Raw genomic sequence first — 19,487 nt, forward strand, 5'->3', positions numbered from 1 at the left:
AGGGTTAATTATTTACGCCTTTTTAAAACTTTTTTACGTTACTTTTGTTCTTATAAGCTCCAAAAACGTAAAAACTTATTTGAAGACATTCCTACTTGAGTGGCGCCACCACCGTAGTTCCGAGGACGACCGCTTCTCAAGTGACCGCCGGTAATCCGGCAGGCAAAAGAAATCTAGGAGGCGTTGACTGAAGCAACCGTTGTCGTGGCAACAATGGTCAACATGGCGGCGCCCATGAAGTTGTTTTTCTGCTCCATGTTTTGCTGGCACTAGCCGCGCGGATACAGTAGTGTCGCGGAGGAAGTAGTTACTAGGAAAAGACTGTATGGTTGTTATGGCAGCATGCGACATTGACAACGCTTCGACCGAAGAAGTGAAAGCTGCCAGGTCAAAGCTGACCAAATCGGAGCGTAAAGCTCGTCGGAAAGTGGCGAGGTGTGCCCGCATTATCCGCGAAAGCATCGGCGTCGACGTATCCGACCATCCGACGAGGGTGATTACAAATGATGCTCCTAACCCACACTAATTATTTGAGTGTGCCGGTGTCACACAGGCGCTTATGATCGCGATCGGGGCCGATCTTAATTAGACTCGAGCCGAATCACGGTCAGGCATGATCGGGACGATTCCGGATCGAACGTAACCATGTGACACGGTCTTCAATGATATTGCCACGTGCATCCTGCGAGAAAGACGAAGGCGACAGCGCATCTCTTTTTATGTCGTTTTGTTACATTAGTCTTATTATAATACCAATTCATTACACATAGTTAAAATGATCACAGAAAAACTGCACTACACTTTCTTGGCCAATCCCCCTGAGTGGGTATGAGCCATCATCCCAGGGTAACAAACAAACAAACAATACGCGTTTATGCAGAAAGCAACAACGAGAAAGACGGGCAACTCTCTGGCGCGCGGTAAATAAAAATACCGACCCGCTGCAATTATCACAACGTGATTTTCTTTCATTTGGAGCCTCTGCACTGGGTTTCAGCCACAGGGGTTTTATTCGCCGTTCAGGAATACATCATCACTGCGACTAAACGATTTTCTTTCTAAATTACGGTCTCACTATTTTTTTCCTTATCTTTTTTTCTGCAAATTTGCAATTGGCACTTGACGTTATTATTAAATAACAAGTTTTTTAAGAATGACGCAATGCTGAAAGTATCGGGCAAATTCACCTTATAATCGGCCAATCCCCTCTTTTGGGTACGAGCGCTTTACAGAGAAAAACAACAACGACCCGCTTCTGCTTTCTCAGCTTCTTCAAATACGACCTCTGTCTTCACGTCGCAACAATATGGCGAGTGTTGTACATTTTACGAAGAGGCAACGTGCATAATTTACACATTGTCCCTTGCCGAATTGTCAACATGGAATATTGCCGGAACCAACACGTTGGCAAACATTTAAACTTTTCGAATCGTTCGCTTCAGCTACTTCAACGATTTATTGCGAGATAAAGTCTCCGTAGGCCTCTGAACATCTCTTTACAACGTTGCAGTGCAGTTTTCTGAAATCTCACAAATTTTAAGTCATAACTTGACACCCTTATTGTGTGTGTGTGTGTGTATATATATATATATATATATACATATATATATATATATATCTGCTTTCTACAATGAGTAGGTACAAAATAAATTTTTGTAAAAACACAGCAGACCTTACGAAAATTGTTAAGGTGGTCACATTTGTGATAGGAAGGAGTAAGCATGATTAGATAGAAGCGAAAAAGAAAAACGGACATAGACACAGTGCTACTATCAACTTAGATTTATTCTCAATTCCCTGGAACATGAAATCTCAGTTGAAAGTAGTGCCACATTCTTGTCTGTTTCTTTTCTACATCCCTGTCAAGTCACGCTTGCTCTCTCCATCATGGATGCTAATCTTGTTCGAGCTAATTATTTGTATTTTTGTTTCTTTTCCCATGTTTTCCAGTTTTTGGTGCTCAACAACTGCGGAACGGTTTGTGGTGGGAACTGTGAAGCCATCTACGGCGACCTTCACTGCTACGGCAGCATACAGGACATTCTTCTAATTCCCGCTCAACCATTCGCTGTCGTGGTATTCGAGGACACCAGCTCCAGTGCTGCTGCAGCCGATTACCTGAGCGGCAACGTACCGTCGTTTTCCAAAGACCCCGTGTTTCCTGCGTTCATCGAACGAGGTTGGTAGCCTGCAGTGTAAGGCTCTTAAGAGCGTGCCACAGGGAGCTGAATTACGCAGCGAAAGGCACCTCTCATTAAACTATCGTGTGCACTTCAGTAGTGTAATGGTTGCAGTGCTTGGCTGCTGACATGAAAGGGGTGGCTTCGATCCCAGCCACTGCGGTTGAATTTTGAGGCAAAATTCTAGAGACCCATCTAATGTGTCATGTTAAAGGACACCAGGTGGTCAAAAAAAGTGCCGCCATATCCACGAAGTGAATGATGATGAGTGGGCGAAGCTCTGGAGGAAAACCTGGTAAACCATGAATCTTCCATACATTTTGCCTACTCGATTTTATTACAATGCTCCCCCTAGCGTACGTCGCCGCACTAAATCGAACGATTGCCTTCCACCAATGACACGTGCCATATGTGACATCATTCCTATTTTATAACATCTCGCATCTTTCATCATCAACTACAAGTACCGCCGTCTAGTTTATAACATCTTGCATCTTTTCATTATCAGCTACAGGTCCCGCCATCTAGTGAGCACTGAAAGAACTAAACGAGAGATGGCTACATGCAGGAGACGGTGCCGCCATCTAGTGAACACTGCAAGAACTAAACGAGAGGAGGCGACATACGGGAGACGGTACCGCCATCTAGTGGACACTGCAAGAACTAAATGCGAGGTAGCTACATACAGGGGACGCACAGCCCACGCCTTAAGGAGCTTCGCCCCTAAAAATTTTTTAGCCCTCCACTACAGCATTCCTCATAATCATAGCTTGACCCTGGTACGTAATCATAACTTGACCCTGGTAGTTATCATTAAACTATCCCGTCACCCTGAAGACCAGTTTTGAGGGGAAGGAAAAACAGTCGTCATTGTGCATGATGCAGAAGGGTAACGGCGTGCATTTAGGCTTCTCATTAGAGCATGACTCAAATTTTGGTGGGCAGTGCAACAACCAGATTGATTCACAGAGGCATTATCTTATTATCTCAGCAGTTGAAAGTATTCATGCTCCTCATCCAGGAATTGTGGGTGGCTGAGTCAATAATCTTTGGAAGAGTTCTTTTTTTTTTATCTTCACATATGTCAGGTATGACAATCTCAGCATGTTTGGCAATGGTGTTCTATCTTTTAAGACAGTGCAAACCAAGAGAATCGTTTGCCTTCTGCAAATAGCTGTTGTGCTATCAAAACTCTGGCTATCAAAAATATGCTATCAAAACTCGGGCAGTTGCGCAACGTAGTGTAGACGTAGAGTTTCTTCCAGTAATTGCTCACCAATGTTCTCCTGCTTCTCCCCTCCCGTATTTTCCACAGCACCGAGCGTCGGCACAAACACATGCAGCAACCTTTTCGATGACACTAATGTGCCACAAGGACTGAAGCTTCTCAAAGATGCAATCAGTGAGCACGAAGAGACTGTCTTGGCACAACTGATAACGTGGGGCGACTGCGAAGAGTCGAAAGGTGAGACCGCGTAGCGATATGCCTGTGTAATTCAACCAAATGAAATTTCGTGTACATGCTGCTAAATCCCTGCAAAATTTTTCATCTTTTCCCTGCAGCTCTTCGTCAGCGAGAAGTGCGACATTTCGGGTACGCATTCGACTACAGCCTTCAGGGCGTGCAGAAAGACGCGCCACTCTCTGAAGGCATTCCCGACGAATGTGTGCCATTCCTGGATCGGCTTGTCGCTGCTGGTCACCTAGACCGACTTCCCGACCAGCTGACCGTGACACGCTACCTCCCTGGGCAAGGTAACAGTTTTGTTTGCGCCTGGAAGCCAAGCGTGTGGTTAAAATCTCGTTGATATGTTCCCATTAATCCAGCAATTAAAAGGGAAGCTGTTCAGACATAAAGGGTTTCGTTCCGAAATATCCGAAAATTGGTTATAAAGGTTATTTATAACACTGTATCTATTGCAAGACTACTTTTTACTTCGTTATATCGAGGTATGAGTGTATTTTGGCTGGAATGATAAAAACTGCCACGACTATGCATTTTTATGTGCTGATGTAGAATATCAACTCAGTTGTCATGTATGCTATGCCACTAATATTGAAATATATTATTAAGCGTAACATCTGATTGCGTTTTTAATAAACTGGTTACACACATCTTTCCGTAAAAATAATCGCTGAATTCAGCTTACGTCAATGGGTGCAACAAGCACAATGTTATGGTCCCAACTTTTCTAGAACAAAAGTTTCGAAGCTTCACAGTTCATGGCAATGACTTAGGAAAAGTCTGGTCTTTTTTTTTATCCCCGTTTCATCTTTTTTTGAACTGCCTAACTTTCCAAAGTTACATTTGGAATCCTATTGCACTCTAATTCGTCAGCTTTCCAGCACATCAAAAATGATCAAAATTAAGTGCACCGGAACTGAGAAAAGCTTGTGAGAAGATTGGAGGGCTGCAAATGAATTAAATTTAGAATATAGCAAACAACTTAACTCCATAGGTCTCTGATGTCACATGAAATGTTGTTGTAGCCAAAACAATGATCTCTGATGCATGGAAATTGGCGAGAGTATGCATCAGTAGGTGGCATAATGTAGTACTGATGTTTATTTTTTGCAAATTTTGGTTTCAAAAAGCAGCATCCCCATTTAGGCTTCATTTCATGCTAAGATACACATTTAATTAAGAGACAAATGAATTGGACTAGTTCATGATTTCTTGTTGAGCTGCAGAGGAGACGAGGACGACACAAGTTCCACAGGACAGGCGCTGCACTAACTCACATCTTGCGATATGTATAGTTCAACAATCAGATAGGATGCATGGGGTGAAGGGCCGGACAGTGAAAAAGACTAAAAGTAAACAAAGATAATGCACGCATATGGCATCTGCCATTGTAAGCACAGACAAATTTTTCGCAAATCAGCGCGAGTCCCTTTCTAAATTGTTATTTCTGCCTGCTTTGAACGTAACGAGAGTATGCTGATGCATTTATCTTTTGCAGCTAAAATGAGAATGGCTTCTCTTATCTCTCTGGTGTCTTTGCCACCACTACGTGCTAACCGCGTGGTGTTGTGCAACAAGATGTGCAAGATACGCTTGCGTATAATGGACTAAATCTGTGTTTGTCATCTCTCCAGGAATACCGCCCCACGTCGACAGCCACGAATCCTTTGATGACGACATTGTGCTTCTCAGCCTAGGCTCCCCGATTGTGATGAACTTTCGGCACTCCGATGGCCGGCAAGCGGCGCAGGTGCTGCCCCCTCGCAGCGCGCTTATTTTGTCCGGCGACAGCCGCTACCTGTGGACTCATGGGTGAGTTAGAAACGCTTACCAGACTGGTCTTCCAAGGGTGTGCTTCTTACCACGACCTACTCCTGACCTACCCAGATAGGAGGCTTCTTAAGGAGCGCATGCTCCTGCTCTCAATAAACCGCTCACCGTTGGTGACGCTACCTATAGCCTGTTCGTCTGATACTTTCCGGTCATTTGGATGGTGCTGGGTTAAGAATGCCGGCATTCTGCGACAAACTGCCGGCATATACGTGACTGTTTCTGCAAACTTAGACGGCGAGTCGAGTAAGCTATCGAGTGCGGTGAAGTACTATTAATTGTGCACTGGTTGACTAACGTGGGAAGCCAAAAACTGGCATAGTGTAGGACAGGCTATGTCCATTCCATTCGAATGCATAGAATTTCTGAATCACCTGTAGTATACTTATTGCTTATGTGTCTTGCATATATGCATAATAAGTGCTCACTACGAGCGCTCTGTTGGCAGGAATATCACCATGAGCACTGAAGCTGACGTCAGTGAACAGATGGTCACTAGCGCTTCGCTGCTTGTAGGTTACATTCCTAGTAGCGGAAGGTATGAACATGGGCGCTAGAGTACAGTAGGCCCTGCTTCATAAGCTGCTTTCCGAGCAAAGATTTGCTGTATCATAGCTGGTCTTGTATGAACACCAACTCTAACCAACAGCAAGATTTATGTAACTATTCTTATGCTTGCTTTATTTTATTTCCTTGCATTATCTTTGGGGTAAGCTTGTCTTTTTGGTCTGCTGCAATGTGCCGTGCCCCTTCAATACACATATGTATTTGAGAATATACGTGTGTTTCTGAATACATTATAGGAAGAAGAGTACTTGCATATGTTTGACATGACGAACGATTCATTAGGTATGCTACAAATATTAAAAGACAGGTAACACAATTGATCCTGTAGAAAAGGACATTGCGGTCTCTGGTTGCTCTGGGAAGGAATGACGTAGCAAGCATGGAGAATGCATCCGTATCCCACCAACAGACTTTGGAGACCGACGAGGCCGAGTGTTTTTACGTCGTGCTTTTCCTTGCGCACCCAGGATCGCGTCACGCAAGTTTGACGTCGTTCCAAGATCCGGCGGATTGGACAGAGGCATAACTCTTTCCCAGCGCGGCATCCGGATTTCGTACACATTCAGACACATACGAAAGGGGAGTTGCAGATGTGGTAAGTGGCGTTGTCTAAAGTTACAGCTTCACATCTTCATCATCATCAGCTCAACTACGACCATTGCAGGGCAACGCCTCCACCCCCCCCCCCCCCCCCCTCGTTTTCAAACAACCCATTGCGCCCACTTTCGAAGCAGGACCTAGGTGAAAGTTTTAACGAAAGGCCTACTGTAACGATGTTAGTGTTTGTTTTAGCCACCTCAACCTGACCAAGGTCCATCATTGGCCATTGTTGTGTTTTAGATGTAGATCCTGTCGAATTATTCGAAACTTCAAAAACTATAGCTCTCCAAAAGTCGAACCTGAATTCGAAGCTTGAATGTTTGCACACCCTAGTGACAAACACAATGCCTTTTTGAAAAGTGAAGTTGAAAAGTGTTGTTCCCCATGCAAGCTGAAAAGTGTTGTTCCCCATGCAAGCTGGCAATAATAGAGATAACGAGTGAAAAAGTAGTTTTAGCTGGTAAGGTGATTAACATTAATGCTGCAATTAAGGGGGATATTCCAGCAATAGCAGCTAGTCAAGTTAGTCTTTATTCACATAATCAATATAATTGTAACGGTAACATAATCACTATTTCTTCATAAGATCCACCGAATAAATTATTGCAACTTTTTAACCTGAAATAGCAGAAGTTTTACTTAAGAAGTTTTGTAATTTTCTTATTTGTTCAATAGAAATATTTTTAGCATTAGATCTAGCTGAAGTTTCCCTAGCAATGAAACGCGGATGAAATAATGTTTTTGGAATATATGAAGTAAATCCCTTTACAACGTGGCTTCACAGCATTGTGGAGCACTATGCGTTAATCTAGTTAACATATGCATGTCGACGGTAACCATTTCACCATTTTTGCAGGAAACGCCTTGCTTTGCGACTCTCATCGTTTTGGGTAAGTTGCCATCTTTAAATGCATAGATGGAAGTTCTTCAATTAACATCATCTTTACGCTTGATCGCTTGCTTATCATGAAAAGGTCCCGCGGATAGTAGCGACTCCTGTTGCACTGCGCTCATTGCAGTGTTTGATGTGTTCCAAGTCTGGCACTTCTTTAGGTTCTAGATGTTTCGGCCTTCTAAGTTTTTTTTCGAAGGAAAGAAAGTTGGAGGCCCAAAATAATAACAATAAAAATACATCTGGTATGTACTCTTTGTAGAATTAGCCTTTCTGTTTTTCCAAGTAACACGCCTTCAGTCTTAAATCTGTTCGGCAATGCCCTAACAAGAGCAGCACTTTGTATTTTTTAACACGAATGCTCCAAGCTGAAGCTGCTTTCAGCAATCTATAAAGACCCCTAGACGAAGCTTACATACATTTTTGTTCGTGCTGTACTACAGGAACCAGGACAATGCAACTGCCCTGAGACTAGAAACGGAACATGTCTACAAGGTGAAAAATTTTTTTTTATCAAGGGAGCAGTGCACAGAGAAGGGGATAGACGGCAGTGTTGTCTGTGGTTTTGGTTGACACAGAGCTAATATACCTCTCAAATGCGAGAAATCTTGGTCAGACCTCGTCATCGCTATCTCGTCTCAAGCCCCTTTGGTCATGTGCAGTAGTGTACTGCTGTTTGAGTTTCACTTTCTCGAATAATGAATTTGGTTGTTGATAATTGGCACTGTTCTTCGCCCCATTCTTGTGTTCCATCCCTGTACACTGTTGTATGTACCTATCATAGCTGAAACTCAATTGAAACTCAAACTGCCCAGAGCCACTTGTCAAGTCAAAGTGCTACCTGCTTGGGTGCACAGCTTCTTCAAAATTAAACCGATATCGTGACTACGGTGGCTATATGTAACAGCGCGACTGCATTACAGCACAGCTTATGTCCAAAGCTGTCTGTGCGGAAATTGGAAAGGAATCGGAGCTTTTTGCTTACTTTCAAAAGAACTTTGTTAGATTAGGTGGAGTGCCACGAAGGCTTTGTTAATTCAAATTGATGACAACATTGAACCCCGTGGCTACCTGACGAGGAATGTAAATTTCTTTGTTAGACCGGAAAATTAGTAAAATTTGGTTTCGTTAGATCAAGTTTTAGCTGTACTATGCGCCTACCAGCCCAAGCCATTGTAGTGTCAGTAAAATCTTTCTATTGAAAAAGTCGGTGCTCAAGACCCGTATTTGCAAACCATCCTCAGCCTTACCTCAAGCTTTTCTTATCGGTTGTAAGCCTTTATGCGCTTGATGTACAAAGTAGTCCAGTATTCATTAACCAACCTTGTTGTAATCTTTTACCTCATTACCATTTTTATGCCTTTACAACGCATGTAGAGGGAACGTAAACTTGAGGAAAGCTCTAGATCAAGGTTGGTTTGTGAATTAAGACTTTGGCCTGAGAACTGGCATCATTCAGACTGAAGGTCTAACGCATTGTGCGCACAGGTCTACGAAAACATAGCAGAGCAGTTCAGCGACACGAGGTATAAGCAGTGGCCCCGGGTAGCCGAGTTCCTCGACTCCTTGGAACAGGGTTCGCTCTTGCTCGATGCTGGCTGTGGCAACGGAAAGTACCTCACGCATCACAGCAAGCTCGTAAAGGTAGGTGGCCCTCGGAGCTTCTCACATCGAAGTTGTTTCAGTGCACGTCGTGAATCAATTTGTTTCGCAGCTGCTGGACAGACGTTTGCGTTGCTTTTTGTGCGCAATTCTTACTTACAACAAAATTGCGCCAACTTGAAGGTTGTGTACAGAAAAAGTGCTAAAAATTTTAAATGTGGAAGCCTTAAATTTTTAGCAGTAGGTGCGAGCCACAACAGCGTAACAAGATACATTTGACAACTTTTCGGTCAAGTGCATCCATCAGAGTGCCGAAAGCAAAAAAATACGACACATATTCTTTGGTACACCACTGCTCGAGGTTGAAGAAGTTAGATGAAAAATCTTTTTTTTTTTTTTTACAACTGTTTTGGAGCAGTGCAAAACAGGATTTTTTTTTCCACCTTCATCGTACCACCCCACGTCAATCACAGCATGACCTTGTCTAACTGGAGGTACCCTTTTGGCAATGCGCTGTGGGACCTGTCCTTAATAGGTATTGTGCATGTGTTTATCGTGAAAAAATGGATATTGATTGATTGGCATTTATGCTATCATAAAAATTATAAAACACCTGAGCTGATTGGCAACAGTTTACTTCAGATGAAACAAAAAAAAAGTGTTAAGAAATCTCTCGCATGTGCATGGTGTTTGTTCAAAGTACAAATACGTAAAAACACACAGCCGACTAAGCACGAGATCATCACTAAACGCCCTCACATGTAGACACCCTCTGCCTGTGACAAGGCTTGGCTGATGTGCACGTCACCTTCGATACATATAAAATGCTTCCCTTATCTCCCTAGAAGTTTGTCATGATCATTGCTTGCCTGAAGTAAAATAGTATGAACAGATATTGCTTTTTATTTTTGTTCTCTATGAAGCTGGGTTTCGACCGTAGCCAAGGCCTTTGCAACATTTGTCGGCAGCGAGGACTGGAAGTTCTTCAAGCCGACACGTTGCAGATACCATTTAGAAACGGTGTCTTTGAGGCGTGCATCAGCATTGCTGTAATACATCATTTGTCCACCGTGGTAAGTAAACATATTATCCATTGTGTTGTTCAACGAGGTTTCGTGCCAATATCTTTTTCTGCGTGCTATTGGCACAATAGAAAAGCAACAGTGGTGCGAGATGTTAGCTTACTCTGAAGACTCCTTGCACTTTGCGAAAATGTACCTGTTAGTGCAGTCATCGGATACAATTGAACCCCAGTATAAGAAACACTGATATAAGAAACAGTTGGATATAAGAGACACCAGTGTGCCCACATTGAAATAGGGGGTTGATAAAGAAACTGCATATGTGGTATCCTGCTTGTAAGAAATGCTAATTGCTGGCCTGTGCATGTTTCTTATAAAGGGCTTCAACTGTAATAGCAAATACTTTCTTAAATAATGTAGCTAACTCGTGCTTCCAAAGACTTCATTACAATGTTGCATATATCAGGACAGTCGTGCGTTTGTCCTGCCTACCTGAAATCATCAGAAAGGATGCTCAGTTGAGTCTTCTGGTGATTCAGCAACAAGAAAACTCAAAACTGGGTGGTGCAAAGTAGAAAGAAGCACAGTAAGAGAAGCATAGTTGGGAGAAGTTTGCGAAGCTTTGTGCCGACTCGCTGATTTACTTGCACGTTACCTTTACCGCATTTTAATGTAGACCATATAGCTATTGTGTGATCGTACTAGATTGCCTTGGCCTTCAGGCTAATTGAAAGTAGTGCTGACACATCGCAGCCACATTCACCCCTTAATCAGCGCTTGATATTTTTCTCACCAAAACTAAACAGGAGCGTCGACAGGCAGCAGTGCATGAAATACTACGCGTGCTGAGGCGTGGTGGACGCGCACTCGTTTACGTCTGGGCCCTGGAGCAGAACAACCCCAGTGGCGACGAAAAAAACTCCCCGTCGAAATACCTCAACCCCAACAAAGCAGCTGCGGTGGACTGCGGTGAACCTGTGGAGGCTCCGGAAAGTGCATCACTGCCTGTACATTGCAATCGGACTCAGTTTCAGGCCCGTGACATGCTGGTGCCCTGGCATTCCAAGAGCACACAAGAAACCCACTACAGGTGAACCATTATTCAATTTGTCTTTGGGACATTTTGATAAAGCAGGTATACTTTTCGAGTGCAGTTTTATTTTTACAGTCACACTATATACCTATGACTAGGTTATGGAGGATGGCGTCCCTGGATGAAGCGATTAATTCAAACAGATATCAGAGTATTCGAATTCGCTTCAATTCAAATTTAAATTATTGGAAATTTTAAAGTATTTGATATGAATTAATTTGAATATATTATTCCACACTTGACCCCTTGCAAAGCTGGTTTCGCTGCAGCGAAGGGGTGCTATATTGTGAAAACACCTATCCAGAGAGAGTCCGCACTGCCACAAAGCTCCATCTTAAGGCTAAATGAACACTTTACCCTCGCATCGATTCATCATTTTTTTTTAGGTTTAAAAGCTTGTTATATCAGCTTAAATGCTCTAGGTATAGTAAATTTTAAAATGTGACATGTTTTACGGGTTGTCACTTGCATTCTTCCGAAAGTCGTATTCTGTTACTGTTTACAGTTCCTTCCACTTCCCTTTGAACGAGAAAAAAAAAAGACATTTGTACATGTGTCGTTAATATTTTAAAAATTATTGTGCAGATTGGTTGGGCCACAACAAATCTGCTCCTTTACAATATGATATATATTATCCAAATTCAATTCGAAATTATTCGACGAAATCACCATTTGCTTGAAACCAAAAATTTACAATTCGCACAAGCCTAAAGATCATGCGTGGAACAATTTTCAGTGCCCCTCGCCCTTGGCAATGCCTCTTTCGCAAGTGTCTCGGTACTCGACAGTGGCACTGCTCTTCAGTAACTGTGCCCGTTTGTCTTGTGATGTAGGTACCACACTAGCCCTTTAATCAGCAGTTGCCCTTTGGACTTGCTACGGGATGAACACTTATTGTTCGCCTCGAGGAAGAAGAGGGAAAGTCGAGGCCGCGCCAACTACACGCAAGTTCGAATAGGCATGACAAATGACCTGAAGTTGTTCCTTGCAATCTTCACAGTAGTAGAACGACATTGAATTTTTTTTAACTGGTTCTAGTCAGTGTCAGCAAGCTACTTCTCTTGTTAATATGTTCAGGTGTACAAGAATAGTTAGCTACAAGCATAGTTCAATGAAAGAAGCGAGCTTTCACACAGCTGAAACGCATTACAATTATAAAAGAATGTTAATTTTGCTTAAAGCAGCGGCATGTTTAGTTGGGTACTAAACCCGTGTATGCATCAGCGTGCGAATTCCACCGATGGTAAAGTTATGGCACATTGCAGTCATTTAGAGCGATGCCCTATATCAGAGTGCGACCACAAATACGCTGTAATAAAAAAAGCGAGTTTAAAAGGGACACTAAATAGGTACAATGACTTCATTTATATTTACAAACTGCACTCTGATGAACTCTAATGCCATATCTTTCATTATTAGCGGAGAAAATCAAGGTTAAAGTTTCATTTTTAAATTTCGTGCCAAAGTCTTCGCAAGAGACATAAGATATTTTAAAATGTATTTTCGCTATTTTCTTGACATTGGCTCAATCAAGTCTTCTGAAACTTTGTGTGCTAAGTTTGTGACACCCACAGATTACAATGCACTTCATTTTTATCGATTGGAAGCGATGTAACACCCAGTAGACACCTTCAAAATTTCTTAAGTCATGGTGCTAGGTGCGGCAGTCACAAGGTGGCGTCGCCATGCTCCCACATTTTCTCGCTTACTAAGCGTCGCGTTGCAGATAGAGTGGCGTTTTCGGGATTGTAATAGGCGAAAAATCGTTCTGCTCTTTAGTGTCTCTCTAAAAACTTGAAAGATACTTCCATTAGAATGCACACGAAAGTGCATAAGAAAGCTGAATCCCGATCCAGGAGCTAAGGTTTTTCATGCAGCAGCCTGTGAATAGCAATAATGGCAAAACACTCTTTTCCGAATGCCATTATACGCACCGGTAATGCACACTGCATTACCGGTATGCCAACCTGTGCCAGTTTCCTCATCATTTTTACTTCAGTTTTGTTTATTTTCCAGGTACTACCACTTGTTCCAGCAGGGAGAACTTCGAGAACTGCTCGAAAGCGTGGCCCCGGGCTGTGTACAGACCGAGTATCACGATCAGGGAAACTGGTGCGCGGTGATCGTCAAGCGAGGATCGCCTGCAGATGAAGCCAGCAATGCCAGCTAACGCACAGAAACCACGACGTGTACCAATAAAGTAAGATTTGAAGAAAGCTGCACTGTTTCGCCAACAAAACTCACTAACAAGAAAAAAAGAAAGAATAGTCACCGATATCAATTTCTCTTAATTTATGTAAGCAAACACTATGTACAGCTTTGCAACATCAATATTTCATTGAGGAAAGAAGTTTTGCTAGAAAACATTCAGCAATCGTCAAGTGGCGAATGACGCGTAATGTGTGCAATCAATAGAATGTAGCATCGGTCCCTTGAAAAACGTGCAACACCAAACAAGCTATAATCCTTTTTGAACTCCGTAGCGAATAATTTCAGTCATACATTCCTTGTTATTACTTACTTTCAAGCCAAAACACCGATGTGTCAGTGTGATGTCATGGTTTTCACAGTCTATTGTGTTTTCGTGGCTAAATAGAAAAAATAAGAACTTCCCAAACTTGCCACGTTAAGGCTGTGGCTCCTATAGCACACTATAAACCTGTATTTGGCAATAAAATATTGCGTGTGCCTTAGCAGACTAGGTGAGATCTATGATGTAACAGTGATAAGCAGAGGAGCTATAAGGAAAAGGCATAACTAGCCTTTCTTTTCTTTAATGACGTAGCAAGTGTTCTTGATATGAGAGTTGAGTTCTTGGCATTGCGACAACGTAGTCTACCAATACAAATGGGTTAAGCCTCGTATTCACGAAGGAAGAAATTATTGTGAAGTGAAACTCCTGTTAGAATGGGCGTCCGGAGGCGTCCATATGCCACATAATATACAAAAATACTATGCTCCAACAAAGACATTTCAGTTGGCGGCACCTTCCGGTGCAAAGCAACCACGAAAAAAATAAAAGGAAACTCTACCGGCCAAACGCCCTCCGTGATTGCGGCGGAATGCCTCCGTGATTGCGGCGGAATGCGAGCAACGCACGCGACCGACTCGCTCAGAAACCGAAACGGCAGTAATTCCCTTCTCTGCCGCAACACACTGCCAGCATGTAATGGTTCTGCGGCAATGTGACATTATATGGTTGCTTCGAGGAGCGGAGTTGCATCTCCTAAACGTTTCTTCCTCCATGGTCGTATGTCATAATTGAGTGAATGATTGGCATGAAGCAGTGTGAAAGACTGAGCTTCATCGGTTTACCAAGTCCCAGATCACTTGCGGACGCCTCGGCTTACAGGTGGCTACGTCACATGCATGTGATCTAAAAGTCCCGAGCCAGCCAGAGCGGCCTCGGGCCATCTGCGCGCTTGATGCTGACTTCATCCGCTGCGGCGTCTGCTATGCCGTCTGTTGAAACACAGGCCACAACGCTGATTCATTTGCAACCTTAACAGCAGTTAGGTAGTGGACTATACCCATTTCTGTTGTGATGCAACTTACTGTGAGTGAACTACTCGAGCACGTGCGCATCGTAGACCGGCGCGGTCGTTCCACCACTGTTTCTCCTAGCGAGCATAACGCGTGGTTGCCCGGCCTTCTGGAATACGCACATGCTCGACGTGGCTCAGAACACCGATGACAAGAACTGGGTGCTCTAAAAATACGAAATCCAGAAACATGCGAGAAGAGGACAGAAAAGCAAAGAGAGAGTAGCGCATCGGGAATTTCCCGTGTCTAACTTAAGATGGCCGCACAGCATGCACACCGTGCTGTCGTGTGCCAGCTGCCCGAAAAAAAATTGTTCGGGCGGTCCTGGGCCGCCCGCAAGCCGCCAGGCACGCGAAAAACGAACATGCGTCCGAGTGATCCTGGACCACTGGGCGGAGCTTCTATTTGGTCCCCGAGAAAAACTAATGCGGCGCCGTCGTCCGGGACGTGTAAATTGATGAAGCTCACTGCGAATGCATGTTGCACAAGTCAAAAGAAGAGAAGAGCTCACACCTGTGATGGCTTCCTGGCCACAAACGAACTATTCGCTTGAAAGGACTGAAGGCAAAAGCAGAACATAAGTAGACTTCTAGTACACTATCGTGCAGAATACCGCACTGCTTCGCCTTTCGGTAAAGTGATTCAATTCCGGTCCTTTCAACTCTTAGAAGTGCAGTCTCTGCACTTTCACGCATTCGATCCCTTGAGGGCACAGCTGACAGAACTTTGTACATGCACACAGTTGTGCACAACTGCCAAAAGTGCCTGGCCTGCCGCCACCTATCAACAAACTGCTTGAGCAGAGCCTCATTACCTTCGGCAAATGTATCCCGCCATGCTCTAACTTCATTTATTATTAGCGTGCGTTGAAATCATCAATGCTTTTTAGTCTCCTTGGTGTTCCTTCAAGGTTGTCACCATCCACCCAGCAACCAGAAAGACAGACATCAAACACAACATGGGGCTGAAGAAGCTTTTTTTTTTTTTTATTCTTCTGGCTACATTTCGACATAACTGCTAGGTGTACCAACGGTAGGAAATTGTTTCTCTTCTTGGCGCCGAGCGAATGCTCGTCACAGGTCGTTAAAAATGGTTTTGTTCGGCTGGCCAATAAAAATAAAAGTTTACTCGTGGCCGTACATAAAAAAAAAGTTAGAAATGTTCTACTGTCGACGACGTTGACCTCAATTCACAGTTCACTTGGCAGCAGTAGTGAAACAGCACTTTTAAGCATTGGCATGAATGTTGGATGCATAAACCTGTGCTTTTCACTTTGGCGTGAGAATTAAAAAAAAAAAACATAGGGTAACAGCCGAATTTTAAAGGTGACAGGTGAGTAATGTAAGCATCTACATACAAATGCCTTCGATGATAATTTCCATAAATAAAAGTTAAGACTGATTCGCCAAAAAGTGAAGCAGAAATAAAATTGTAATAAGTAAGCAGTATGTAACTCAAAGAACGTGTGATTTGTTGCAGAAACATTCTTATCTTTGCCATTATAGACACAACGTGCAAGACAGAAGCTTTGCATGACCAATAAGCACAAAATCAAAACTTCGTAGTCCCCGCATGAAGTAAGAACACTTTCATAAGCTTTAAAACTCGAATGCAGCAACAAAAACAGTTTCAATATTGAGCGCATAGCTTCTAGAAAGCTAAGAGACCATAACATACTTAACACTCTACATTTATAAACAGGACTACTGTGGATTAAATAAAAGAATTGCAAACTGTACACAGAGGTTGCAATCAACAGCTTTAAAAATTGCAATACCATACATTGGAAAGCTTCCGTTTCAGTAGTTGCACAGATTAGCCTTAAGCATTCTGCCAGAGGAGCAAGACCTTGTGGGCAGTTATGATCACACAGAAAGAAAAACAAAATATTCGACAGTAGTAGTCAAACAATAGCTGTTGTGCTAGCAAGCAGGGGGTGACAGTGTTTTTCGCTTTTGTCAAAGATGATACTGACAAAAATGGAAACTGGTGGGAAAAATATGGATACAGCACTGAGTCTATAGCTATCTTCACAGCACCTGAAACCAACACGTCGGCATCAAATGCCTGAGCTATGCATGGGTTACGTGCATGTATACTTCTCTTTTGCCCATGCATTTGAGACTATGCATAGGCACCTGATCACTTTGCAAGACAGTTTCCGACGCTGCGAAGTCGGCGTGCTAGGAAAAATTTCGTCTAAAGCGTGACGCAAACAGCTAGAAACAATGAACAGCCAGAACTGCAGTTCCAAGTTCAAAGCCAGACATCTCTCAAACGTTTTGTGCATGCCTAGCACACTACCACCTACTAACAAGTCCGTGCAATACTTCCCGCGTTTTGTCAAAATTGTTCGCGGTTTCAAAAAAAAAAAAAAGAAAGAAAACGGGAAAAAGTCATTGGCAGCAGACATGTTGGTTCCAGGGTGCTTTGAGAATCCAAATGCACGGTTAGCTGAGAAGATCCAGAAGCTTTGAAGAACAATACATCTTTGGTTTTCAATAGCTACGGACTTGCTTCTGCAGTCTTTTCAGCGATACGAAGAAAATATAAGTATTAACAAAGCCTTTTTTTTTTCTTACATAATGTACACACATTGCACATGTAGACAACAAAAAAAGAGACATGTCTGTAATGCCTTGCCGAAAAACGGCACAGCGCCGCAACGACACATACTACGTACAGCGAGCAGATGACGTCGAACTCGGGAACACTCCCGGGCATGTTAAATGTGCGCACAGCAGCGAGTGGATCTCCTCAGAGAGGCTTCAAATGAGAAAAACACAACCTATTTACACGTATTTCAGATGCATGCCCCGTGAATGCAGTGTGGCCACTTTATATAAAAGCACTGGAATGGAATGTTTTCCAGCACGCATCTGGAAAACAGACACGTGGAATGATGGAAGCGGTTGGTTCCAAAGGGTTTGTATATTCATTAAAACAACACTTCCTTTTCCTGATCAGAATCAGAGCAGGCGTTCGGGCGTCAGTTGTGAGGAATGTGAAAAGTCGTGCTAGGGTGTGCGTATGGCGATTTGGTCCACAGCAGGAATGCTGCTGAACGTGAGGATCGATTGTCACCACGACAAATTTCATCTCGGCGGTCTGTAACTGTGGCTATATTCGCGCACTTGGTGCAATGCGGGAAACGTCCAACTTCGAACCCAACTGAATCGAAATGCGTGCACAGTCTTGACAGGTGGTTGTGCTCAACGGCATACTCATTCACTATAACAGAGACGATCCGCGAGTTTGAGTAATGGCAATAAATAATGCACAGCCAAATAAGCCAGCTGGGAATTTCGAGACTCTTTGAGTGAGAGTTGTAGAGTTAAACGTCAATCAATAAGGGCAATCAAGCAATGAATAAGGGCATAACATGTCTTGTAATCAGCCCAGAGTAACACTGCTTTTTAGGAACCAAGTGTAACTAAGGGTGTCAACAAGTTTGTTAAGCTTGTGTTAGCACTGCGTCTGCTGAAGTAATGCATTGACAATGTTTACAAGAGGATGCAAAACAGCAGAGCGGAAACTAACGTTTAAAAAAAAAAAATTGCATTCATGTTGGTCCATTAGATGGCTTCCGACTAACATTAATGACTTTTAAACAGAACAAACTTCGTGAATATGAGTACATATGTCTATCCAGGTTGTGCATTTGCAATTAAATCAAAGAAAAAGCCTCCCATGAGGAGATCCACATCATGGAATCCGTACGCAAGTTGAGCATTAGTAGATGCACGCATCCGTAAGTCGGACCGCGAGATTCTCGGCAACGAGACAGAAAAAGAAAGAGAGAAAAAAAAAAAGGCGAAATACAACGAGTGTAAACAAACAAATGCGTGCGGTGACATCACGTTGGCAGTCACAACCGGCATACGACGCCGACTGGCACTTTTCGGGTGAAGGACGACGGGTGCCCGAAAATAGTCTTATTTATGACCCCGCAGGGTCTCTGCTGACTAGCTGGGCTCCTTGAGGGGAAAAAAAGCATGGATGAGGAATGTCACCGGCCTTCTGCGGGATGACAAGGAATGTTTGGGGCTGCAGGCAACAGCGAGGCAGCGCGGTAGACCGTCACAGAGCTTGGTCGCAATGTGGTTGCACGACGGATGTCTCTCGGCATTTCCTCTGCATGACCGACTCATGTAACTCCGCGGTGATGTTCGTAATAACAAGAGACTCCCTCGTGAATCCAGCACGAGTGCCTCTGCAATCGAATCGGTGCCAGGTGTTGTCAGAAGTTTCTTTCACTTCTCTGATCACCTTCCCGAATGACAGTGACAGATGTGATGGGATGTTAATTTCCTGGAACCCCATTTGTGCGTGATCCGTCTACAAACTGTTTTGACATGACATTTGTGTGCAGCTTTTGGTGAAGGACGTCCCGTTCCAGTCTTTTCACAACGTGATGCGGCTCTGCTGGCTTGCATGTGCAGAAGCAGGGAAGTACGCGACTCAGCATTTCGATACGCTCGATGCGACGTCACTCTGCAGCAGCTTGTTCATACCACCTAACATCAGCGTGTTGGGTAACTTGAACAGTACACAAGTCTTTTGTCCGTTCCTGTGGTTCACCAGCAAAAGACACCTGCTCCTTGTGCGAGCCATCCTGGCAGAAATCGGTCGTGTTGGCTTGACGATACATGGGTGCACACTGCACGTAAGCAAACTACAATACTTGGGTACA

General features: G+C 43.5%; 1 protein-coding gene across 1 annotated transcript; it reads left to right on the forward strand.

Annotated features, from left to right (window-relative positions):
• The first annotated feature begins 232 nt into the window (after window positions 1-232).
• Window positions 233-13,467, forward strand: LOC119179775 (tRNA (carboxymethyluridine(34)-5-O)-methyltransferase alkbh8). The gene is made up of 12 exons (XM_037430898.2): window positions 233-493; window positions 1,951-2,179; window positions 3,496-3,645; window positions 3,744-3,935; window positions 5,280-5,457; window positions 6,510-6,637; window positions 7,499-7,532; window positions 7,978-8,029; window positions 9,023-9,178; window positions 10,060-10,209; window positions 10,965-11,248; window positions 13,268-13,467. Exons 1-12 carry the CDS (start codon window positions 326-328, stop codon window positions 13,419-13,421), a joined length of 1,875 nt encoding a protein of 624 aa, XP_037286795.2. The 5' UTR covers window positions 233-325; the 3' UTR covers window positions 13,422-13,467.
• Window positions 13,468-19,487: the final 6,020 nt, after the last annotated feature.

Source organism: Rhipicephalus microplus, chromosome 7, assembly GCF_043290135.1.
Source record: "Rhipicephalus microplus isolate Deutch F79 chromosome 7, USDA_Rmic, whole genome shotgun sequence".
NCBI lineage: Eukaryota > Metazoa > Arthropoda > Arachnida > Ixodida > Ixodidae > Rhipicephalus > Rhipicephalus microplus.